This window comes from Trichomycterus rosablanca, chromosome 12, assembly GCF_030014385.1.
Source record: "Trichomycterus rosablanca isolate fTriRos1 chromosome 12, fTriRos1.hap1, whole genome shotgun sequence".
Taxonomy (NCBI): domain Eukaryota; kingdom Metazoa; phylum Chordata; class Actinopteri; order Siluriformes; family Trichomycteridae; genus Trichomycterus; species Trichomycterus rosablanca.
In genome coordinates this window covers 20000047-20026285 of record NC_085999.1, presented here as the reverse complement: position 1 = coordinate 20026285, position 26239 = coordinate 20000047, and the positions used below count along the sequence as shown (strand labels likewise).

At 39.5% G+C, this 26239-nt stretch overlaps 1 protein-coding gene across 2 annotated transcripts in view; it reads right to left on the bottom strand.

The window, feature by feature from the left end:
* ppp2r3b (protein phosphatase 2, regulatory subunit B'', beta) overlaps positions 1 to 21019 on the bottom strand; it is a 34823-nt gene extending 13804 nt beyond the window's left edge. Inside the window, exons 1-2 of one of the 2 annotated variants that reach the window (XM_063005600.1) lie at positions 20957 to 21019; positions 18500 to 18871 (exon numbers count right to left, since the gene is read on the bottom strand). In XM_063005600.1, the coding sequence (XP_062861670.1) occupies positions 18500 to 18826 (327 nt within the window). In that variant the 5' untranslated portion in view covers positions 18827 to 18871; positions 20957 to 21019. Of the gene's footprint in view, positions 1 to 1631; positions 1975 to 18499; positions 18872 to 20956 lie in introns of those variants that run through there. The other variant, XM_063005601.1, reaches the window with a different exon arrangement.
* Between the last annotated feature and the right edge of the window lie 5220 nt (positions 21020 to 26239).

Here is a 26239-nt window from a genome sequence, read left to right as displayed (position 1 = left end):
AGTTTAAAAAGAAAGAATAAAGAAAGAACAGGATAGGGGACACAACATTTTTCAGCACACACGATATGACAAAGTATTTGAACAGCTGACCATAAGCTTGTTGGACATCCTAATTTAAAAACAAATGGTAGTAAAATAGAGTGACCTCTATGTGACCTTTTCTCAACAACAAGCTCTAACAACAGCCACTCTTCTAAGAAGGATTCTCACACGACTTCTGTGGGAATTTCCTCAAGAAAGCCTCAATTGATGTTCCAGTTTACTCCAAAGCTGTTCAGTGGGGCTGAGGTCAGGAGTTTCTTTAAATCAAGCTTTCCTTCATGTCTTTAGAGACCGTGCTGAGCACACAGTAATGTTGAAACAGAAAAGGGCCTTATCTAAATTGGTGCTGCAAAGTTGGATGTATATAATTTCCTTTATATAATTGTTTTATTACACCTGTCAGTAATTGTTGTCACTGAAATACAATTCAATTCTACAAAGTAGAAGGGTGTCTCAAAACTTTTGTCCATATAGTGTACATATAGATTTATTGTTCACTCCTACAATTCATAGCTTTAATGGGACAGTCTTTACATACACAACGTTAAAATTACACCAACAGGGCCGCTCAGGTGACGCTGCGGTAAAAACACACGCTGGAACCAGAGCTGGGATCGCGAATACATTGTATCGAATCTCAGCTGTGCCTACCGGCTAAGGCTGAGCGGCCACATGAACAACGATTGGCCTGTTGTTCAGATATGGGCGGGACTAAGCCGGATGGGGTCTCTCTCCCATGACTGGTGCAATTACGACCTCTGCTGGCTGATTGATGGCTCCTGCACAGAGATGAGAAAAGAGTGCTCTCAGGGTGTGTCTCTCCGTACACAACGCTGAGCTGCACTGCACTCGTCAAAGTGCAGGTGATAAAATGCATATGGCATGCTGCCCCCATGTCGGAGGGGGCATGGGTTAGCTTTGTTCTCCTCAATCAGAGCGGGGATTGGCATTGGTGGAGAGGAAGTATGACGCAATCGGGCAATTGGACACGCTAAAATTTTTTTTTAAATGACACCAACAGTAAATACTTACATGACTCAAAAATCTAGTGATGTGTTTGTGAGTGGTGCAATAGGTTGTGTCCATGCTGTTTAGTCCTGCTCTCCTGATCTTTATAGCTCAAAACTCACTCAATAAAGACTCTTGCAACATGTAACCTGAAATACACATTTTGGCCTTGAATAACCTGCATCACCATCTGTAAACAAACCCTCTGCCGGCACCTTCCATGTGACCAAACAGTCTGTAAGCAACATTCAGTGTGATAAATGCGTTTAATATTTTCTTCTCTACCAGTGTCCACTATGGCTATAAATGGGAACAACCAACTCCTATCAAGACGAGAAGAGAGTTACTCCTGTTCAATGTTAGCATTAAAGCAGAAAACACTGCTAATCTCGTCCATGTTCAGGAATGCTGAGAAGGTTCACACAGATCAAACAGGTCCATTAGAATCAGCTCAACATAAACTTAAGCCTGCTTATTTTTTTGCTTTACGCAAAAAAACTTTCCACAGCCAATAAAAAACAACAGCTCACAGTAAAGAGATGCCATGCCAGTGTCCCAGTGCTCAAGTTAGAATAACCTGCCTGTCCTTGCTGGAAGGCTCTCAGTCTTTTCTTGAAGCGTGAAGGCAGGACGAAGTCGCAGCCACGGGCCAGCAGTGCCAGCTCCTTCCTCAGGTCAGGGTCCTGGCGAAGGGAAAGCTCCTTCATCCTCATGCTGCTGACAGCCAAAATAGTGAGCACAACAGCAACGCTGTGGTTGCTGATTATTTCTTTCTCTGAAAGTCCCACCACAGGACACTCCTCTGTCGGCTTAATGGCCAGCAGCAGCTGCTCCTCTCAGCACTGTAGTAGCTGCACTATACAGTCCTGCCTGCTGTCCCATAAGTGCAGCACGGGCTGTCAGAGGTCACACAGCCATGTCCTGCAAAGCCATTGCTGAAATAGAGTGAGAGAGCTTGTGTCTGAGTGTGAGTCAAAGTGTCTCTGTGTGTGTGTGTGTGTGTGTGTGTGTGTGTGTGTGTGTTTGTGGAGGGGGGGAGCTTTCCAGTAGGCATTCCACAGCTATCAAAGAAGGCTGAGCAAAAATACTAGCCAATGTACACTGGCTAAACTATAACATAAAAATCACCAAGCACAAGCACAAAATTACATTTTTATATTTGGATTTTTACAACTTTTTTTTTTATCTTATCATATAGTTACAGTTAAAGTATTTGTCTGCTTTCCAATTTAAAGAAAACCAAAACCCAAATTTTTTTTAAATGATTATTTATTTATTGAAGGAAAAATTATGTTCAGCCTAACCTGGCTCTATGTAAAAGGATAATTGGCCTAATTTCAAAAGCAACACCCTGACATGATTACTGTCAGACCTGTTGAATCCAAACACCACTTAAATAGACCCTGTCTGGTTATGTAAAACAGGCTAGAAGGTCAAAAAGCAGCACACAATGCCACATTCTGAGGAGATTTAAATACAGATGCAAAACATAGTCAGTAGAATTTACCAGTCTGGAACGGGTTACAAAGGCTCTGATACTCCAGCAAACCACAGCAAAAGCCAGTGTCCATGAACACAAAAAACTTGAAATAGTGGTGAACCTTTACAGGAGTGGCTGGCCTACCAAAATTTCACCAAGAACGCAGTATTAACTCATCCAAGAGTTCACAAAAGAACCCAGAGTTAAAGAACTGCCCTGGTCTCTGAGTCAATGTACACAATTAGACATGTCCTTTACCAGCCAGCAGTGGATTCCTACACAGGAGCTTTAACTCACACAGGGCAAGATGCTGTGTATTCTGTATTACTCCAAACCCCACAGCTATCAAAACTCTCATGTCAGCAACTCGACCAGAAAGTAGGTGTTGCTGTTACTGCAGGCTTACATTACAGGCTTTACATTTTCAGCATTTAGCAGACGCTTTTATCCAAAGCGACTTACACAATGAGCAATTGAGGGTTAAGGGCCTTGCTCAGGGACCCAACAGTGGCAACTTGGTGGTGGTGGGGCTTGAACCGGCAACCTTCTGTTTACTAGTCCAGTACCTTAACCACTGAGCTATCACTGGTCCTCTTAAGAATGTTTCCAGGGCAAAAATTTACAGATGTATATACACAAACATTGTTCTAATCCCTACAAGTGGGTACATCAGTGATATGAGTGTAAAATGAGTAGTTGGGAGCTAAAAATCTCATTTTAGTCAGCATTTGATGAAAGCTCTTAGAATGTGTTTCGCTGTTATCATGCAGTTAAATTTTTTTAGACAACTCCTGAGATCTTGAGCTCTCAAGTTCGAATCTCAGCTCTGCTATCGATGCGATTGGCTATGTCTGAGGGAGGGTGGGCCAAAGGGATTCCTTATTGCCACTGCAGTCGAGGCTGGTAGAAGGCGTTCTCCTCTGTTACGGTAGGTGAACCATTAGAGAAAATATACAGCTGGGTAATTGGATATGACTACTATTGGGAGAACAAGGGAAAACACATTGATAGAATTTAAAAAAAAAAGTTGCCATCACACACACGTACAGAGCCCACATAAAGCAATATCAAGCAATATAGAAGTAATGAGCAGAGGATCAAAACATAAACTTGTACACACAGTACTTTTCCACAGCTATGTTTTCCAGTCGTTCCATAGCTTATTATGGATTTTGTCATTGTCACAATAAGGAAAGATGCAATTAGTTTAAATAATTATTAATTAAGCTGTTGAAGACTATTCAATTAAAACACATACTGTTTACACAATCCTAAGAAATAAGATCTTAAGAAACAAGTGTATCTTCAGTACTAAGAAAGACATATACCAAGACTGACAGCAATTATATTAATTCACTACAATAGTTGCTAAAGCTACAGGATGGGTGTCTATGAAAAAGCCTTTGAATGGGAATTATTGATTTTCCAACTAATCTAACAAACTAATCAGGGTTTCACTGGCGACTGAGCTGCAGTCAGTGTAACAGTGTAAACACAAAGTTTGCTGCTTTCACTCCTAAACAAACCCTGGCTGGTTTAAATGATCAGAGTCCACATTTTCACTTTTTTAGCCAGAATTCCAATTCTCATTGCCCTTAATTGGAACAATACTGTACACATTTGATTACTGCATGATTCTGTTGTCTGATTTTGGTATCTAAATGAAATGGTAACAACAGTATATAAAAAAAAGAACATAAACAAACCAATGCAACTGTTTCTCTGTTAGACTTGTGTGGCCTCGCTACACTATCTCCAATTGCTCCTGCATGGAATGTAAAAACAACTCTCTTCTGTTCTAGTAAGCTGGTACTAACAGAACAAGTTAGTGATTTGTGTAAAAGGAGGCAGCTGTCTATCCCAAGAAAAATGGGCAACTGCCAAATTTCCAAACAAAACCTTAGGTCTAATTTGGGGATAGCTGCTTAAAGATTAGGGAAAATAAATTTTAATCCTTAACTAGAAATCCAGTTTTATTCTTTTTATTTTTATGTTTTATTATGTTAATTAGCATTTTTAATCTGCACCATGTGTATTAAAAGTGGTATGAGGAAGTATTTTGCCACTTGCTGCAAGCAGTGCACTAAAGGTCTTTGGACTCCACAAGACATCTGAAGTACCAGGACATTACCAACAGGCCTACTAACTTCTGTATGTTGCAAGGTGGATCATCCATCAGTGCATCCTGGTGCTATCTCTAACGGAGGTAAACAATGCACATGGTGCTCGGCCATCCACATGATCTTGGAGAAAACAGGATTTGTCAGACCAGACAACCTTCATCCATTGCTCAGGTGTCCAGTTCTGATTTAAGTACCCACTGTACCTTTCGACAGTGGACAAAAGTTAGCATGGGCACTTTGGTCCGTGACTACGCAGTGCCATTCACAGAAGGGTTTGATGCACTGTGTGTTGTGACACATTCACCTAATCACTAGTATTAAAATAAGCAGCAGTTTAAGCCCCTTCTATCTGAACAAGACGCTATAGCCTCATGTCCTCTGCCATCAATGAGTCTTACTGCCCCACAACCTTGTGGCCTGTCCCTCCTTGAATCACTGGTGGTGGACATTCACCAAGATTACCTGTTAGCACCTTTTGCTGTTTGAGAGATATTTTATTTTAGTTGTCTGTCCATAATGATTTGGCTTTTAAAGTCACTTAGCTCTTTATGCCCCCATATCTGTAGTTACTCAGAGTATACGAGTTGAATACAACAATCAGCCCAACATTTAATATATTCCTGACCGTTACATGCACAATTGTTACAAGTTTTCTGAGAGGTGCTCTTAATGTTTCAGTTGAGAGGGCATAGACAATATATATGCAGAGACTGGGTAAATACTGGGTGCAATGGTTTGTGTAATGTAAGGATATTGGTTATGATGTACACCGATCAGCCATAACATTAAACCACATCCTTGTTTCTACACACATTGTCCATTTTATCAGCTCCACTTACCATATAGAAGCACTTTGTAGTTCTACAATTACTGATTGTAGTCCATCCGTTTCTCTGCATGCTTTGTTAGCCCCCTTTCATGCTGTTCTTTAATGGTCAGAACTCTCCCAGGACCACCACAGAGTAGGTATTATTTGGGTGGTGGATCATTCTCAGCACTGCAGTGACACTGACGTGGTGGTGTGTTGTGCTGGTATGAGTGGATCAGATACAGCAGCGCCTCTGGAGTTTTTAAATACTGTGTCCACTCTATTAGACACTCTTATCTAGTTGGTCCACCTTGTAGATGTAAAGTCAGAGACGATCGCTCATCTATTGCTGCTGTTTGAGTTGGTCATCTTCTAGACCTTCATCAGTGGTCACAGGACGCTGCCCACAGAGCACCGTTGGCTGGATGTTTTTGGATGGTGGACTATTCTCAGTCCAGCAGGGACAGTGAGGTGTTTAAAAACTCCAACAGCACTGCTGTGTCTGATCCACTCATACCAGCACAACACACACTAACACACCACCACCATGTCAGTGTCACTTCAGTGCTGAGAATGATCCACCACCCAAATAATACCTGCTCTGTAGTGGTCCTGAGAGAGTCCTAACCATTGAAGAACATCATGAAAGGGGCTAACAAAGCATGCAGAGAAACAGATGGACTATAGTCAGTAACTAGAACTACAAAGTGCTCCTATATGGTAAGTGGAGCTGATAAAATGGAAAGTGAGTGTAGAAACAAGGAGGTGGTTTTAATGTTATGACTGATCAGTGTATATAGAATATTATGACTAGAAAGTCTTTGTTACAGTTTGTACACCAGCTCAAGACCTGTAGGGCCTCAACGGCACAGCTTTGTTTTAATATACCAAATTTAACTAATGAAAGGTTTGGTAATTAAGTAATGAGAGGACTTAAGTGCTTATAATGGAGGAAAACAGCTATTCAGTGCTGTGGCCCTCCAGGACTAGGAGGGTAGAGTTCTGGTCTGATAACCTTAGAATCAATTTGTTCTAATTTTACAGAGACTTAATGGCAAGCAGGCTAAAGGCATGGAGTTGACGGCTCAATTGTTTAACTGAGACCTTTATTAAACTGTATCTACTTGATATTCAAGAACTTATTTGCACTTAAACATAATTATTATTATATAATGTATTATGCTAGCAAGCATTTCAGCAATTAAGTGCACATTATGACTTCGAGCACATTAACGCAAATTGTACACATAGCCAAAAGTATGTAGACACTTGAATATCACACCTGTAAGAGCTTGTTATCTTTTTTTAAAATACCATTTTTTATAAGGTACATCTGTAGGAAAGTGGATATACAGGAACAGGGTTGCTTCAGGCATAGACTCTAAATCATTTACACCTAAAAGAATGTTATGATAGGTTCGGAAATCTTAGCTATCGGGCAATTGGGTGGCGCAGTAGTTTAATGGGCTAGCCCACCATAGCTGAGATCTCTCAACAGGTGAACAGAAGCAGCTGGCTCCTACATGTGTCTGAGAGGGAGCGTGTGTTAGGTACAGACGTCCTTGCGAAGTGAAGGGGTCTGCAGCAGTGGGGAAAAGATACAACTAAGCAATAGACTATATGAATACAGGGATGCTGACATACATCAGTAAAATCTCAACCGGCTCAATCACTTCTGCTATCCGCACTGTTGCAGTGAGCAATAATGTCACAGGGACAGAAGTTTAAGTTTCAACAAACCAATAGGGCTACAGCGGTACACTGCTGTGTCTTTGTGTCAAGCCATCAGTAAGTACAACATAGTATTTAGCTTTCATACATTTCCCTACGATGCTGAAACCAGTCAGTCTGCATACACCAGCATTAAAAAAGGGCATTCATGAGCCAAGGTCAAGGATGGGGTGACGACCGTTAAAAAAGGGAGCAGTTCCAGCATTGTTTGAGTCCCACTTTCTCTGTCCCACTTTTAAGACAGGGGGTTTGGGACAGGAGAAAGCAACCTATGGAGGGTGGCACACTCCCCAAGGACCACGACTACGCTTCAGATCCTGCAGCTGTCAACTTGGTTGTTAAAGAAAACAAGTTTCTCAGAGAGAAGATCCTTCAGCTAAGGAAACAAATCAAGGAGCTTACTCTGAAGCAGGGGGCAGCACGGTGGCTAAGTGGGTAGCACTGTTGCCTCACAGCAAGAAGGTCCTGGGTTCGATCCACAGGTGGGGCGGTCCGGGTCCTTTCTGTGTGGAGTTTGCATGTTCTCCCCGTGTCTGCATGGGTTTACTGCGGGTGCTCCGGTTTCCTCCCACAGTCCAAACACATGCAAGTGAGGTGAACTGGAGACACTAACTTGTCCATGACTGTGTTCGATATAACCTTGTGAACTGATGAATTTTGTGTAATGAGTAACTACTGTTCCTGTCACGAATGTAACCACAGTGTAAAACATGACGTTAAAATCCTAATAAACAAACAACAAACTCAGCAGAGGTTTGGCTTTAACCATTTTGCTGGATTAGATAAAGACATTTTTTTACAAGGTTTGATGTCCTACAGGCTTAGATATAGATGCACTAAAATGCTTTAAGCTTACAGACAGGTTCACCTGTCCTGATTAAAGTTTAATGGCGATATGCCGAATTAATGAAGATATGTTTTCATAGTTCTGTTTTTGATTGACTTCTGGCAATGACACCGTATGAGGGGTGAAAATCCAAAGACTAGTTCATGCTCAAATTTGTGTGCATTCGAATGTTATGCAAAATAGCTCAAAATTTAAATCAGCAAAACTACCTGTATATACTTCTTGAGGCTTTTTTTTTTTTTGTAGAAAATGAGACAAAATCAGCGGAAAGAAACATTGTCTCTCTATGCCATATGGGGGTAGAAGATATGAACCTCAAAGTTTGATGGTGAGCTGTAGCGAAACTATCAGGCCAATTGGGCTAAGCATGAAAGTCTGAGTATCGAGGAAAAGAGGGCAGTTAACCATTTTTTTGCCATAGCATACGAACCTCCCATGCTTTGTGCCTTTGAAGTTATAAGACATTCGGTGCAATGCTTTCTGAGTTAGAGCAGTATATGTGTGCTTTATGCATGGCTTGCTCCACCCATGTTTTTGATTGGTATCTGGCAAAGACACTAAAAATTCCAACATTTTTAAAAATTGATAAAAAGAAAAATCTTAAAAACAACAGGGTTCCAACATCTCTGGTGCTTGGACCCAGAATGAAAAGTAAGTTCATCTCATATATTAGTTAGTGAATATTTTAGAATAACAGGGACCAGGAGTGTTCTTACTTTAGTGTAAGACTATACACCGATCAGCCATAACATTAAAACCACCTCCTTGTTTCTACACTCACTGTCCATTTTATCAGCTCCACTTACCATATAGGAGCACTTTGTAGTTCTACAATTACTGAATGTAGTCCATCTGTTTCTCTGCATGCTTTGTTCGCCCCCTTTCATGCTGTTCTTCAATGGTCAGGACTCTTACAGGACCACTACAGAGCAGGTATTATTTGGGTGGTGGGTCATTCTTAGCACTGCAGTGACACTGACATGGTGGTGGTGTGTTAGTGTGTGTTGGGCTGGTATGAGTGGATAAGACACAGCAGCGCTGCTGGAGTTCACTGTCACTGCTGGACTAAGAATAGTCCACCATCCAAAAATATCCAGCCAACAGTGCCCCGTGGGCAGCGTCCTGTGACCACTGATGAAGGTCTAGAAGATGACCAACTCGAACAGCAGCAATAGATGAGTGATCGTCTCTGACTTTACATCTACAAGGTGGACCAACTAGGTAGGAGTGTCTAATAGAGTGGACAGTGAGTGGACACGGTACTCGATCAGCATTGCTGTCTTATTTATTCATACCAACACAACACACACTAACACACCACCACCATGTCATTGTCACTCTAGAGCTGAGAATGATCCACCACCTAAATAGTACCTACTCTGTGGTGGTCCTGACCATTGAAGAACAGAGTGAAAGCAGGCTAAAACAGTATGTAGAGAAACAGATGGACTACAGTCAGTAATTGTAGAACTACAAAGTTCTTCTATGTGGTAAGTGAAGCTGATAAAATGGACAGTGAGTGTAGAAACAAGGGGGTGGTTTTAATGTTATGGCTGATCAGTGTATATTCAAATAAGAACTTTTTTTAACTGTGGTTTCAGTGACAATTTCAATTGTTCTCTAAATTAAGCCATCAGCATACTGATAAAGTTGGTCTATACAGTGTTGCCTTTTAAACAGTACTACAAAGTGCACATTTGCTGAGCAGATCATTCCTGCACAGACAAATCAAGCTGACCAGCTGTTTAAAGCAGCCCTACAATGACGTTAATTGAATTTCAAACTAATCCTTTGGAGACCAACATTAGTATTCAGAATTTTCTCTGGTCCTCCTAAAATAAAGCATTACTTGATACATGATAAGAATAACATGACTGCAAGCTTTGGGCACATGCTGCTTACGTCAGAGCCAAAAAAGGGAAAGGTGCAACAGTTTTTCCATTGCCAGGAAAACTCCAGGGACCACTATAGTGTCCGAAAAATAACTTATCATGGTAATCAAAACCTCTGCATGTCAGTTTTCTTTTATATAATAAGCACATCAAAAACTGACCATGGTCATAAAGCATTGTATAAAAAGATGCTTTGAAAAAATGGTCTAAAGCCTATAAACTTCATGTACATTATCATTTTCAAAGCCATGATGGGAATCTTTCATCAAATTATTGGGAAAAACACAGCCATGTTAAACAGTATTAATATATTGTCGTAATGCCTCATCTTCACAACGTTTCTCATAGTTTAATGCAACAAACTGATATTGATATTTTGAAACAATATTTTTGTTTTACTGTAAAGATTATTGAAACCTTTCTGACATTGAAAACATGTGAATGTGTGTTATTTCTGTAGATGTACGTGTAGTGTAAGTAGATATTGTACATCTTGTCAAAGTTTAAAAGTATACCTGTACTTGCCATCATATACAGTGTATCACAAAAGTGAGTACACCCCTCACATTTTTGCAGATATTTAAGTATATCTTTTCATGGGACAACACTGACAAAATGACACTTTGACACAATGAAAAGTAGTCTGTGTGCAGCTTATATAACAGTGTAAATTTATTCTTCCCTCAAAATAACTCAATATACAGCCATTAATGTCTAAACCACCGGCAACAAAAGTGAGTACACCCCTAAGAGACTACACCCCTAAATGTCCAAATTCAGCACTGCTTGTCATTTTCCCTCCAAAATGTCATGTGACTCATTAGTGTTACTAGGTCTCAGGTGTGCATAGGGAGCAGGTGTGTTCAATTTAGTAGTACAGCTCTCACACTCTCTCATACTGGTCACTGAAAGTTCCAACATGGCACCTCATGGCAAAGAACTCTCTGAGGGTCTTAAAAGACGAATTGTTGCGCTACATGAAGATGGCCAAGGCTACAAGAAGATTGCCAACACCCTGAAACTGAGCTGCAGCACAGTGGCCAAGATCATCCAGCGTTTTAAAAGAGCACGGTCCACTCAGAACAGACCTCGCGTTGGTCGTCCAAAGAAGCTGAGTGCACGTGCTCAGCGTCACATCCAACTGCTGTCTTTGAAAGATAGGCGCAGGAGTGCTGTCAGCATTGCTGCAGAGATTGAAAAGGTGGGGGGTCAGCCAGTCAGTGCTCAGACCATACGCCGCACACTACATCAAATTGGTCTGCATGGCTGTCACCCCAGAAGGAAGCCTCTTCTGAAGTCTCTACACAAGAAAGCCCGCAAACAGTTTGCTGAAGACATGTCAACAAAGGACATGGATTACTGGAACCATGTCCTATGGTCTGATGAGACCAAGATTCATTTGTTTGGTTCAGATGGTCTCAAGCATGTGTGGCGGCAATCAGGTGAGGAGTACAAAGATAAGTGTGTCATGCCTACAGTCAAGCATGGTGGTGGGAATCCCATGGTCTGGGGCTGCATGAGTGCAGCAGGTGTTGGGGAGTTACATTTCATTGAGGGACACATGAACTCCAATATGTACTGTGAAATACTGAAGCAGAGCATGATCCCCTCCCCCCGGAAACTGGGTCGCAGGGCAGTGTTCCAGCATGATAATGACCCCAAACACACCTCTAAGACGACCACTGCTTTATTGAAGAGGCTGAGGGTAAAGGTGATGGACTGGCCAAGCATGTCTCCAGACCTAAACCCAATAGAACATCTTTGGGGCATCCTCAAGCGGAAGGTGGAGGAGCGCAAAGTCTCGAATATCCGCCAGCTCCGTGATGTCGTCATGGAGGAGTGGAAAAGCATTCCAGTGGCAACCTGTGAAGCTCTGGGAAACTCCATGCCCAGGAGAGTTAAGGCAGTTCTGGGAAATAATGGTGGCCACACAAAATATTGACACTTCAGGAACTTTCACTAAGGGGTGTACTCACTTTTGTTGCCGGTGGTTTAGACATTAATGGCTGTATATTGAGTTATTTTGAGGGAAGAATACATTTACACTGTTATATAAGCTGCACACAGACTACTTTTCATTGTGTCAAAGTGTCATTTTGTCAGTGTTGTCCCATGAAAAGATATACTTAAATATCTGCAGAAATGTGAGGGGTGTACTCACTTTTGTGATACACTGTAACTACAACACTAATGTCATTAGCATGATTTAGTTAGCATTTGTAATGAACTGTTTGCTACTGTTTAAAATCTACATTCTAAATGCTGAACTGGTTCTGCTAGCAATGTTTATGTTCATTTTACTGTTCTACTGCTCCAGATCAGAAAAAGTTGGAACAGTATGGAAAATGCAAAACAAAAACCAATTTACTTACTATGTTATTGCAGATAGTATAAGATATATGTTTTGTCTGGTCAACTTAAAAAAAGACGGGGCAATTTAAGGGTAGTAATGAGGTAAAAAACTAAATTCTCAAATAATGATTTAATTTTAACAGGTGATGTCAACAGGTAATTGTAATTATGATTTAGTACAAAAGCAGTATCACCTTAAGACAAGGCAGAGGATCACCCTAAGACATGTTTGCAGGAACAGTTGGACAAAACACTTGAAACACTTCATCGCTTGATAACCACGGTGCCAAAACGTGCGGCCAAAATGTGTTGTGGTACATGCTTTACCCTCCAAACATTTTGTGTGCTGCAGGCCTAAAATGAATGTATATTAACAAATGAAATGAAGCTGACCAAACAAAACATGAAATATCTTGGGTTCATACTGCCTGTAATAAAATGAGTTAAAGTAAATGTAAGCAGCACTCCATTTGATTTTCCACACTGTCCCAACTTTTTTCTGATTTGGAGTTTTACATCATTCATTCATGTTCATTATGTTTTATTAAATAAAGCATAAAGACATGTTGATATGAAACACTGATGTGTTTAAGCATGTCAAGCATCAGTTAACCTCAGATGGGTATAAAAGGTCATAAAAAATTTAGTTAATGAGTTTAGTCTGACACTGCAAATAAGTTCAGATTAAGCTTAAGTAAAGTGGGGCCAAAAAGTATTTAGTCAGCCACTGATTGTGCAAGTTCTCCTACTTAGAAAGATGAGAGAGGTCTGTAATTTTCATCATAGATACACTTCAACTATGAGAGTAAAATGAGAAAAAAAAATCTAGGAAATCACATTGTAGGATTTTTAAAGAATTTATTTGTAAATTATGGTGGAAAATAATTATTTGGTCACCCACAAACAAGCAAGATTTCCTGTAACTTCTTCTTTAAGAAGCTCTTCTGTCCTCCACTCGTTACCTGTATTAATGGCACCTGTTTGACCTCGTTATCTGTATAAAAGACACCTGTCCACAGCCTCAAACAGTCAGACTCCAAACTCAACCATGGCCAAGACCAAAGAGCTGTCGAAGGACACCAGGAAGAAAATTGTAGACCTGCACCAGGCTGGGAAGAGTGAATCTACAATAGGCAAGCAGGTTGGTGTGAATAAATCAACTGTGGGAGCAATTGTAAACTCCCTCGATCTGGGGCCCCACGCAAGATCTCATCCCGTGGGGTCAAAACGATCATGAGAACGGTGAGCAAAAATCCCAGAACTACACGGAGGGACCTGATGAATGACCTGCAGAGAGCTGGGACCAAAGTAACAAAGGCTACCATCAGTAACACACTACGCCGAGAGGGACTCAAATCCTGCAGTGCCAGGCGTGTCCCCCTGCTTAAACCAGTACATGTCCAGGCCCGTCTGAAGTTTGCCAGAGAGCATATGGATGATCCAGAAGAGGATTGGGAGAATATCATGTGGTCAGATGAAACCAAAATGGAACTTTTTGGTAAAAACTCAACTCGTCGTGTTTGGAGGAAGGAGAATGCTGAGTTGCATCACAAGAACACCATACCTACTGTGAAGCATGGGGGTGGAAACAACATGCTTTGGGGCTGTTTTTCTGCAAAGGGGACAGGACGACTGATCCGTGTTAAGGGAAGAATGAACGGGGCCATGTATCATGAGATTTTAAGCCAAACCCTCCTTCCATCAGTGAGAGCATTGAAGATGGAACGTGGCTGGGTCTTCCAGCATGACAATGATCCCAAACACACCGCTCGGGCAACGAAGGAGTGGCTCCGTAAAAAGCATTTCAAGGTCCTGGAGTGGCCTAGCCAGTCTCCAGACCTCAACCCCATAGAAAATTTGTGGAGGGAGTTGAAAGTCCATGTTGCCCAGCGACAGCCCCAAAACATCACTGCTCTAGAGGAGATCTGCATGGAGGAATGGGCCAAAATACCAGCTACAGTGTGTGCAAACCTGGTGAAGACTTACAGGAAACGTTTGACCTCTGTCATTGCCAACAAAGGTTATGTTATAAAGTATTGAGTTGAACTTTTGTTATTGACCAAATACTTATTTTCCACCATAATTTACAAATAAATTCTTTAAAAATCCTACAACGTGATTTCCTGGATTTTTTTTTCTCATTTTGTCTCTTAGTTGAAGTGTAGCTATGATGAAAATTACAGACCTCTCTCATCTTTCTAAGTAGGAGAACTTGCACAATCAGTGGCTGACTAAATATTTTTTGGCCCCACTGTATGATTTAATACAAAAATAAAAAAAAGTTTAACAGAACTACGTACATTAAGCAGCAACAGTGGAGCTCCAGAGACCGAGGGACCGTGGGTTCAGTTCTACCCTTTAGTTTGCAAGAAGAGTGTGTCCCTGTGGGTCTCTCTAGGTACTCAGGTTTTCTTCCCATAAGTGAATATAGCTACTCTAAATTGGCCCTGGATGTGACTGACACCCTGGCACCCTGTTCTTGCTTGTACCCACCCCTTTAATGGAGTTTTGGTAAGGGGACTGTAATGACCATGACAAAAGCTTCCTTCTGTGCTTATTGAAGTATTTTGTGTGGATGTATGTTCACAATGTATGCTCAAATGTCAAAAATCGTCAGCCATACTGGAAACTGTGTATTATGATGTTTTCTGTAAAAACAATTCACACCAAAGCACTTTAAGTGATTGTTGCCAAAATGCTCAGTTTATCATTTGATTTTAAAACCCAGTGGCAAGTAAAACTTTTAGTAGCATTTAGCAATATCCAGGCACTTGAGTATAGTGTGTTTAATAGCATGGTGGTGGTATTCTACATTTTGGATAAAGAGTAAATAAAATGAAAGAATATGTTAAAATTAATATTTAAATTAATTAAATGTTTAAAGTATGCAAACGTTGCCAATTTGTTTTAAGCAATATCCAACCGTCATTAGTCAATGTCCCATCAAAACATAAAACATCACTGCACATATGCTTAATTGGTTAATAAACAGTGCAATATAGCAAACATGCCAGTAACATAGAACAGTAAGATAAAAGACACCAGTAGCAAAACCAGGGTAGCATTCAGACTGAAGACTATAAGCAGAGTTGCAGAAGGCAGTACCTTAACAGCATTAACTAAACATGCTAAGCACAAATTGTGGTGCAGCTGGTATGTCAAAGCTTTTTCTGACAAAGTGTAGTTATTATAAGAGGATAAGCCAAGTTTGCAATAATATTAGGGCTGGCTCGATACCACTTTTTTATGTCCGATACCGCAAATTGAGGATCTGCCGATACCAATACCAATCCGACAGTCACTTCTCCTCTCAAACAACTAAGCAATAACAATACATGTCTCAATGCACCATGGTTACACTAGCTATCTAAATAACAATGCTCAGACTGTGAAACAAATATTCTAAAGGAATAAATACAGAACCTACAACATCACACTTATGCAAAACTGCTGCTTTTATTTGAACTTTCACACACAGAACATTTAGCAGCATTTTGGCTTGTTTAACAAAAGTGTCTACAATTGGAAGATGTGGATGTCAATCAAACGCGATGGACCAATTAGAACTGATGCAGTGCTTGGTTGAGATTTTCCATTAAAGTTCTGTCACGTTTTTAGATTATTAAACCCTGCTGGATTTGAAAAAGGACATCTGTGGCTAAACGGGAAACGGTGTAGTTTGTTTTATTTCATAACAATATTGGATTAATCGTTGAGGATGTGAGAGATCTCCAGGCCGGGACAAAATAGGTTTTCTTTATCTCGGGTGAGCGATTTATCATTTATAAAGTGATTTTTATTGTGTTTAAACAGTGTTTTTAGATGTAGCAGTAGTAGATGATTTTTTTAAATGCTAAAAGTTTAAGTAGATCAGTGTGTTTTAATTTCTAAACGGCTGTTGCAGATGAGTTGTAGATCAGTGGCACATGTTAATGATGTCATCAAAAGCGAGTGGCAATAAACGGCTCTCTGTTGGAACGTATCTTCGTGTGTTATTAGCTTTACACACAAACAATGTCCTTATTTACATTAATTATTATTTACATTAAGCAACAGTATCAGATCGGATTACATGTTTTTTTTCCTTCCGATATCCAATCCAGTGATTTGGGCCAGTATCAGCCCTAAAAAATATCCACATCATTTTTGTTTAATGTTAGTTTGTTTTTATAATGTCATGTCATATTTATGGCATTCACGTCAGGAATCTGTGTTTAATGTTTTTAAAAAAAAAATATTATTAGGGAAATTGAGGATTATTTCTGAATCATGTTGGGTAAAGACTTCTTTTATTGTATTGGACATATGGGTGTGTGGGGTCTTCTCCTAGTATTAAAAGTTTGTGTGTTACCTGGAATGGCCTGTTCTACATCTATTGTATATTACTTGATCTGTACTTTTCCCATAAAGCATTTTGGTTTATTCCAGACATTTCCTGTAGTTTATTGTTTGTGTGTTCCATTGAAGGTGCCATTTATTTTTAATGTATTCATTTATAAGTGGTTTGATGTCTGTTGGTGGAAGTTTAAAGTTAAAATTTTTAGGGTTCTTCCTCATTTTTGTTTAAAAACCAAACATACATTACACAAAGGTCCACGTGTGGAGAGATGAACATGTAGTTAAACTACATACTGATACTACAAGCTGGCCTTACTTTTTTTATTTAAACAATCTAAATGAATAAATAGTGTGAAAGGATAATATTTGTGTCTGGTGCAATGAGAACTGATCAGGGTGTGTTTCAAATCGGCATTCTTTCCCTGCAGAGATCTGTAGCAGCGCTCTCAATTGGAATTAAGCGTCAGCTGTCGGAAATTTTTTTTTTTAAACAAAAGTATTTATTGAACATTGACTTCTTGTCGTTATTAGTTGATTGGCTAATCTCTGACACCACTAATTTAAAGAAAATAATTACATAAGAGGTGTTTTACCTTTTACCGTTCTGATAATTGATTTCATGTTAGCACTTGAGGTTTTTTTTTTTTTTTTTTTTTTTGGTTAAAAGTTATTTAATGTTGTTCTAAGGAAAATTTATTTTTTATATTATAGTTTAATAGTAATTAATAGTATATTTTACATTATACTTTTACATTAAAGCTGAATTTAAACAGCTGGCACATATTTAAGCAAAAATTTGTTATTGTGGGAACATTGCTGTATGTAATATTTCAACATATAAGCTCAACAAAAGACTGTTGATTTTCTCTGCCAGTTGCTGCTCTCATCTTCAGGCATAACAAGTGACAGACCTGACACTGCCTAAATTTGCCCAGCATGTCCTCATGTCTGTTGTGTTATAAGAGTTTTTCCATACAGAGAGCAGGTCTTGACCTGCTACTAAAGAAGGGATTTACTTTGCACAGTAAGAGCACACCTAAATGTTTTCATTTGTGTGTCACATCACAGCTTAAGTTCACATCATTATTTAAACAGGAGGTTATTAAAATCAGTTCCAGTAAGATAACATAAAGTTTGTAGTTTCAGGCAGGCTGACTACATGACCCCCAACATATCAACATGCTATTTTGCTACTTAAACCAACAGCTGCCTGTTCGACTTACTGACCCCACATTACAGGCATTCACATCCAGGAACATCTTTTTTTCTTTGAAAGCAGGGGCAATCACTATAAATAGACATCCTTCTCATTCTTTCCACTACAGGCTAATGTATGCTTTGGCAATTATACAAATTCTCAAAATCCAATTAGCTGCAAACACACATATGAAGGTCTAATAGGGTGGTCTGATAGGAGGTTTAATACAAAGTTTAGATTTAAATACCAAAGTCTGTTCTCCTGAGAACTTAACAGTTACACTCACCATTACCATTTACTGCCCAGTGGGAGAACAATTATCATCCCAGTAATTGGTGAATTTATAATGCTTTAATGTCTCAATCCATGGCCTAGACCTAGTCCATGAAAGCAAATGGTAAGTATGTCTTTTTACAAGGCAAAAGTTTTACAGAGCCTAAATCCAGGGGCCACCAGTTGTTTAGCAGTCTCTTCTGGTAAACAACAAGAAGGTAATCTAATGTAAGCTCCACAGGTAATGTCTGCCAAACATCAAAAACTGTCTATCTTACTATCAACTACTTTGTAGCACCCTATAAAATAATATTTTACACATTACTGCTTGAAACTATTTTTCGTGTTATTACAGAATACAATACAATGAACCAGCTGTAACCACTCTCGACAAAGTGCAGTTTTACCTTTTTAATGCTGGTGGAGCGCCGAAGTGCCCTATTGTTTGGTCCCGCTTTGTTAGTGCTGCCACTTCCAGATGGCAGTGTACCAGAAGGTGGACTACAAGGAGCACCAAGTGAGGCAGAAGTCCTTTCAGGCACATTATTTGAGGCAGTGGTGTTGTTTTCAGGAAACTTAAAACCCCCTTGTACACAGTCAAGCTCATCTTTGTTTTTGATCTTCCAGAGGTAGTCTTTTAGCATCTCCTGGACATTTGGCTCGCTCAACCAATTTAGGAAGAGTTCGTCTACCTTCATCTTCAGAACAGGCTGCAAGCCTTGGGGTGAAGGCATTTTTAAATGGATTCTACCTGCAGAAGTCAACTAAACACCGAATATCTGAAAACAGAAATAAAAAGGACAATTTGACTCAGTTAATCAGACAGGTTCACATATGATTTTCCTGTAAATCAGAAGAAGATTCTTGACAGGGTTAAACAGTCTGCTGTGCTATTGAATTTTTATAATGCTGTTCTGTTTATTAGGATTTTAACATCATGTTTTACACTTTGGTTACATTCAAGACAGGAAAGGTAGTTACTCATTACACAAGATTCATCAGTTCACAAGGTTATATTGAACACAGTCTTGGACAATTTTGTATCTCCAATTCACCTCACTTCCATGTCTTTGGACTGTGGGAGGAAAACGGAGCACCCAGAGGAAACCCACGTGGACACGGGGAAAACATGCTAACTCTACACAAAAAGGATCTGGACCGCCCCACCTGGGGATCGAACCCAGGACCTTCTTGTTGTGAGGCGACAGTGCTACCCACTTAGCCACCATGCCGCCCATAATTCTGTTCTGAGTAATAATGAGTAGGCATGTCTTGACTATGAAATGTAAGATAACAATTAAATGCCATTCAAATAAATAATCAACAATTCAACTGTCTTGGTTGCTGACTTTAAGATAAGGTTTTATTAAATAGGATCGTAATTTTTTGTTGTGTAATACTATATTATTTTATAATTATATAAATTCTTACACAAAATGCTGCACAATGTTAAAACTAATGTTTTATTTGAACTTGATAAATTTCTCACAAACTGAACACAGTTTAAAAGACCTTGACTGACAAAAATCTTCATCTTGTTCCTCAGCCTTTGTCCCGTTTTTCGATTAAAGGGATGGCATTTCTGGGTTCTTCCCGTTAGGAAATCCCGGTGGGATTTGGCACAGTTTTTACACCGGATGCCCTTCCTGACACAACCCTCCCTATTCATCTGGGCTTGGGACCGGCACTACAATGCACTGGTTTGTTAATCTAGCAGCTAGGTATCTATAGGACAATTCAATGTTTCCAATTAACCTGGTGGCATGTTTTTGGACTTTGGGAGGAAACCGGAGCATCCGGAGGAAACCCACGCGGACACGGGGAGAACATGCAAACGCCGCACAGAAAGGACCCGAACCAGACCGCCCCACCTGGGGATCGAACCCAGGACCTTCTTGCTGTGAGGAGACATTGCTACCCACTAAGTCACCTTATAATTAATATACCGTGGGCAGCGGTAGCTCAGTGGTTAAGGTACTGGACTAGCAATCAGAAAGTCGCTGGTTCAAGCCCCACCATTGCTAAGTAGGCACTGCTGGGCCCCTGAACAAGGCCCTTAACCCCCAATTGCTTAAATTGTGTTCAGTTGTAACTGTAAAGCGCTTTGGATAAATTCCCCAAATGTAAATGTTTTTATAAAGCAGCACTAATATACCAGATATTTACAATAAAAGGTCTAGGATTGTGGAATTAAATCAGGCCATCTAAAAATAATCATGATTTGTTTAAATTGTTGCAATTTGGCAATAATTGTAACAGTACGTTAGTAATTTAGACTGAGCACGTACGCGAACTATTGCACACAGTGAAAACACACTGTGAAACTAAGATATAGTATTTAGCACTAACTTTATTTCCCATATGGCGGGTGGGTCAGTATAAAGCCACATGAACAAATACATTTTCTTGTAGTGTTTAAACCTTTCGCTTTTAAATTTACAGATACTGCTTTACTTCAACAACAACTCGAGCACAGACTTACATGTATAGAACAGGGTAATTTATAGTTCACCATGGCTTTACTCTAATTGTTCCACAGGTGCAAGAGTAACAAGTGCGTCGTGTAATTTTGTTTTTAGCAGGCTATCATTGTTAAACCTAAGCTAACAGCTTTAATTTACAACCAGTACAGTACACACACATGAATACTGACAATGTCTATGTTAGCTCTTAATAAGCAGATAGGAGTAAGCTACACAGAAATTATACACTGTTAGCTTGTTAGCTAAGACCTTTGCGCAGTCTGACATCTTGCGGTTACCGTAAATACTAAACATAATATGTTCTAATATAAGCGTGTGTAAAAAGTGCCACCCGCTTAAATAAATGCAGATAAATGAACCTACATAATAACATGAACTCACCTGGTTTTACATCTACTGTCCACAAACACGCAGTACTCAGTACATCTCACCGGGGTTTACTTTGAATCAAACTCTCGTTTCCACTAGTAACCGGGAACCTTGTTCTCGCGAGACCTCCCTTCTGGCGCCGCAATGCCACCAGAACGTGACTTGAAACCTAGGCGCAGAAACTTCCATCCATCGCGACAGTTTTTTCAGACCGCAACGTCCTGCTCTGGGTCGCGATGTTTCCTCAGTACAAATTTACTAAACATACCTGATCTATGGGTAATTTAAAGCAGCTAAGTGGGTGGCACTGTCGCCTCACAGCAAGAAGGTCCTGGGTTCGATCCCCAGGTGGGGCGGTCTGGGTCCTTTCTGTGTGGAGTTTGCATGTTCTCCCTGTGTCTGCGTGGGTTTCCTCCAGGTGCTCCAGTTTCCTCCCACAGTCCAAAGACATGCAACTGAGGTGAATTGGAGACACTAAATTGTCCAAGACTGTGTTGAATATAACCTTGTGTAATGAGTAACTACCGTTCCTGTCATGAATGTATCCAAAGAGTGTAAAACACGATGTTAAAATCCTAATAAACAAACAAACTAGTCCAGTACCCCAACCACTAGGCTACAACTGCCTTTCCCCACCAAAGTTTTAGGAAACTGATTTTGTCTTTTTTATTGTTTGTGTATAATTTTATTAGAAAGTATACATTTATTCATCATAATATAATGAAATAAACAGAAGGACTTAAATAGTATACCTTTCCAAATGACTTGAGTGACTATCACACTTGCTTTATGCTGGTCAAAGTCACAATGATGATTATTATTTTTTTTATCAACCGCTTTACTTTGGTCAGGGTCGCGGTGGATCCAATTTTATCAGGAAACACTAGGTGCAAGAAAGGAACGCCTTGGTTCCAATCGATTGCTGGGCTTTGGATTTTTTCCCCTAAGACATAGCCAATCATCTGTGTATCATTTTATTATAAAGTATGACTTTATTCTTTATACATGCTATAATGAAATAAACAGGAGGACTTCACTAAACCTTTCTAAATTACTTGAGTATCACATTTGCTTTATACTGGTCAAAGTCACAACGTATTTTGTTTTTATCAACAGCTTAATTTTGGTTTAATTAAATAGCCGATCATCTCTGTGTAGAAGCATGGCCAGTCAATAGCACCTCAGAGATTCATTTACATTTACATTTTTGGCATTTAGCAGACGCCTTTATCCAAAGTGACTTACAGTATACAGCAATTAAGGGTTAAGGGCCTTGCTCAAGGGCCCAACAGCAGTAACCTGGCAGTGGTGAGGCTTAAACCAGTGACCTTCTGATTACTAGTCCAGTACCTTAACCACTAGGCTACAACTGCCAGATTCAAACCCTCTCGGTGGTGGTCTATTGTAATTGACTGCTGCAACAACACAGCACCCCACTGGAGTCAGTACTAGACGTAAACATTCCATCTCAGGTCAACATACACTTATCTGCGTATTCACACTTACAGCTAGAAGCAATTTAATGTTGTCACATACAGTATTGCATGTTTTGAAGGTGTGTGAGAACTTGAATACCTGGAAAAATCCCAAAGGAAAATCCCAATTCAAAGGAATTATAACCAACAGAGTAAATTAAATTGCTTTATATGTTTGGGAAAAAAACACTATAAAGAGACTTAATGAACTACAACAGGGTGCAACTCCATTACATGGCATTCAGTCACTCACTCACTCACTCACTCACTCACTCACTCACTCACTCACTCACTCACTCACTCACACATAGTGGCGGTTGAGAGCAGCCCATTCATTTGAATGTCTTTGGAAGGTGGCAAAAAACCCACATGGACACATGAAGAACATAGGGATCTACTTACATAGTGACCACAGGCATGGATTGTAATATGTAAAAGTAAACATGATGGAGTTTTTTTTTTAACTACATTAGTTTCCTTTTTGAGCACACTCTCACCCTGGAAATATAATACTGTTTTCTGTATTTGTGTTACTGACTGTATACATATGTGATTATTTGTGTGGTTTCTTTTATAATGATTTAAATGATACCTATTGTGTTTGGTGAAACAATTTTAACAAGGTAAATTCTACTCGGTGTTGGATTTGCAACTCATTGTAAAACCACCCACACTTAATGATGTACAAAGACAAAATCAGAATCAGTAAAAAAAAAAACATTTAGCTTCACTCCTCACACAATTACAAAAAGCCACAGCAGAAAGAATCTGTTTTAAAGACACTTCAATTGTTTTCAGATGTTTTCACCCACCATCTAAAGTTGCAGTTTGGAGGGCATACAATGCTTCTGCCTTTAGATGTCCTTTGAGGTTTTTCCAAAATATTAATGTAAAACATGGAGTACAGCTTAAATATATGTAAAAGTGCATTAGCCAAGTGCAGTAGTTTCAAACAGCAAGAATAATAAAAAAAAGTTTTGATTTAAATGTGCTGCACGACAACAACGGCAAAAGCTGATTTAGTCTTGTATTATCACAAGGTTGGAGGCAGTATTAACCTGCAGGGGTCATACTTTACCAGCGTTATGCAGAGAAACACACAGACAACTACAGTACTCACACCTAACACACCTACAGCCTTAAGTACACATTCGAATCCTTAAATTCATAATTACACAGAGTCTACCTGGACAGTTGGGACTGTATTGATGTGTATGTTACATTTACTATGCCTATTATTTAATAAATTTATTTATTTGTTATTTCATTTTTGTCTGGTCAACTTCATTTCATTTGTTAATATACAATACATCCTTTCCTTCATTTCAGGTCCGCAACACTTAAAAAAAAAGGGAGGGTGAGGCGTTTACCACTTTATAATGTTGCCATTCCTTCTCAAAACACTTAAAAGACATTTTGGAATTTAGTATACCAAGCAGTGAAGGTCTTACTTTGTCCCATTATTCCTGCAAACATGTCTTAAGATGTGCAACAGTACGGGGATGTTGTTGTCATATTTTCTTGCAAAATTCTCCACACATTCTCTATTGGGGACAGGTCAGGACTGCAGGCAGGTCAGTCCAGTACCCGTACCCTCTTCCTCCACAGCCATGCCTTTGTAATGTGTGCAGCATGTGGTTTCAGTTGTCTTGTAGAATAATTCATGGACGTCGGTGAAAACAATGTTGTCCTAAAGGCAGCAAATGTAGCTCTAAAACCTCAATGTACATTTCTGCATTAATGCTGCCTTCACACAAGAGTAAATTACCTTTGCCAAGAAAAGTGACACAACACCATACCATGACAGACACTGGCTTAAAGACTTATTACTGATAACAGTTTGGATGATGCTTTTCGTTTTAGGTCTGGAGCACACGGCGTCTATTTCTTCAAATAAAGATCTGGAATACTCATTCTTCTGACCACATTTTAACTGTGTGATGGTCCATCCCAGATGTCTCAGTACCCAAATAGCTTGACGCAGCTTCTGTACATGATTAACATGAGGCTCTTTTTTGCACAGTAGAGTTGTAGGTGGTATTTGTGAATGTAACGTATTGTAGTGCTTGACAAAGGTCTGCCAAGTTAATCTCTTGCCCATACGGTTATATCAGCTATTGATAAATGACAGTTCCTGATGCAGTGCCATCTGAGGCTTGTGCCCTTGCCCTTTAGCACTTAAACTTAAATTTCTCCTGATTCCTTGAAATATTTGATGATTATATGCATTGTCAAAGGATAAATATTCAAATCCCTTTCCAATCTTTCGCAATGGTACATTGTTTTTAAATATTTTAATACTTTCCCACACATTTGTTAATAAACCGGAGATCCTCTGATCATCTTTGCTCCCCATAGACTCAGCCATTTATAAAAAGTGCTTTTGTACAAATTCATAACTACAATCACCTGTTGATATCACCTGTTTGAAAGAACAATTACAATCCCAAAATTTTCCTTTTTTTTTTTTTTTTATGTGTTGCAGGCCTGAAATGCAGTAATGGAGGTATATTAACAAATGAAATGAAGTTGACCAAACAAAACTTTTCTTGGCTTCAATCTGTCTGCAATGAAATAAAAGTCAATGTAAGAAACACTGTGTTTTTATTTGTTTTTTTCCATACTGTCCCAACGTTTGAGGTTGTATAAGCTAGTTAAATGAAACAGATGGTAGAGAATAGACTGGGAATAATTTACTTTACACCAGTTTTACACCAGATCTGAAATATTTCGTACAGAAAATAGGTGAGAGATACAAATGAATTATACTATTTTGACACTGATATGATTCAAATTAACTTGAAGTGTTTCAGCCACACTAATCTTTAATTAGTGCATAGAATCAGGTATATAAAATAAATTAAATGCTTCCAACTTTGTGGCAACAAAAGATTTTTTATGCCGACTGCCCTTCCTGTCTCAACCATCCTGTTTTTATCTGGGCTAGAAACCAGCACTGCACAGCACAATGACAACTGCATGTCCCATTGGCTAGGCTGTTTCAGCCACCCTCTCAGACATCCACTAGTCAGGTCCATGTCGATGCCTGACCGGGCCGATTCGAACCACAGATCCCCAGATCTCAGCAGTGGTGGACTAGTGTACCTTACCTCCAAGCCACCCAAGCACCTACAGATCAGTTTTGTACTAGTGTTTTGTGCAGTCACATCACATAATCCCAAAACAGTTGTATTATGTATTGTACAAATCCCTGTCCATTTACTAACACCTTTCATAGAACTGTATAATGTAGTTCTCTTGCAACATTAATGCTGTTACAGAATATTTCCATGTTCAGCTCACAGGGGTAATTGATTTTGGCTGACAAGAAGACAGAAAACATATGAACCCGTATTGTTTTATTTAGTCACACTTAAGCATTGAGGTCAGGCAGTGTGCATTCAATATTAACTACAGAACAATGTGTACAAGCTTTTTAATGATGTGTATTAGCTGCATTTAAGAGCAGATAAGCTGGTTTTCTCTCAAGATTAAAAGCAATGGACATTACATCAGAGCACAAATTATTTCATGCATCAACTAAATTGCCCTGTAAATTGTTCCCCTACAAAATCGAGTAACCAAAAATGTGTTTCATCTATTAACTGACTTGAGATTTTGATCTTGTCTGTAATGGCTGGGACATGGGAACAAAGTTAGCATTTAATGTTCCTTTACATCTAACTAACCCTCTCTTCTTTTTCTTATGTGCTTGTTTGTGCACCACTGAACATGAAAATCAGGCTCTTGTGTTCTTACCAGATCTTTGCAGCGTTTTTATTTGCAATCTCCTGTTAAATAGGGTTTATAACTCTTACTT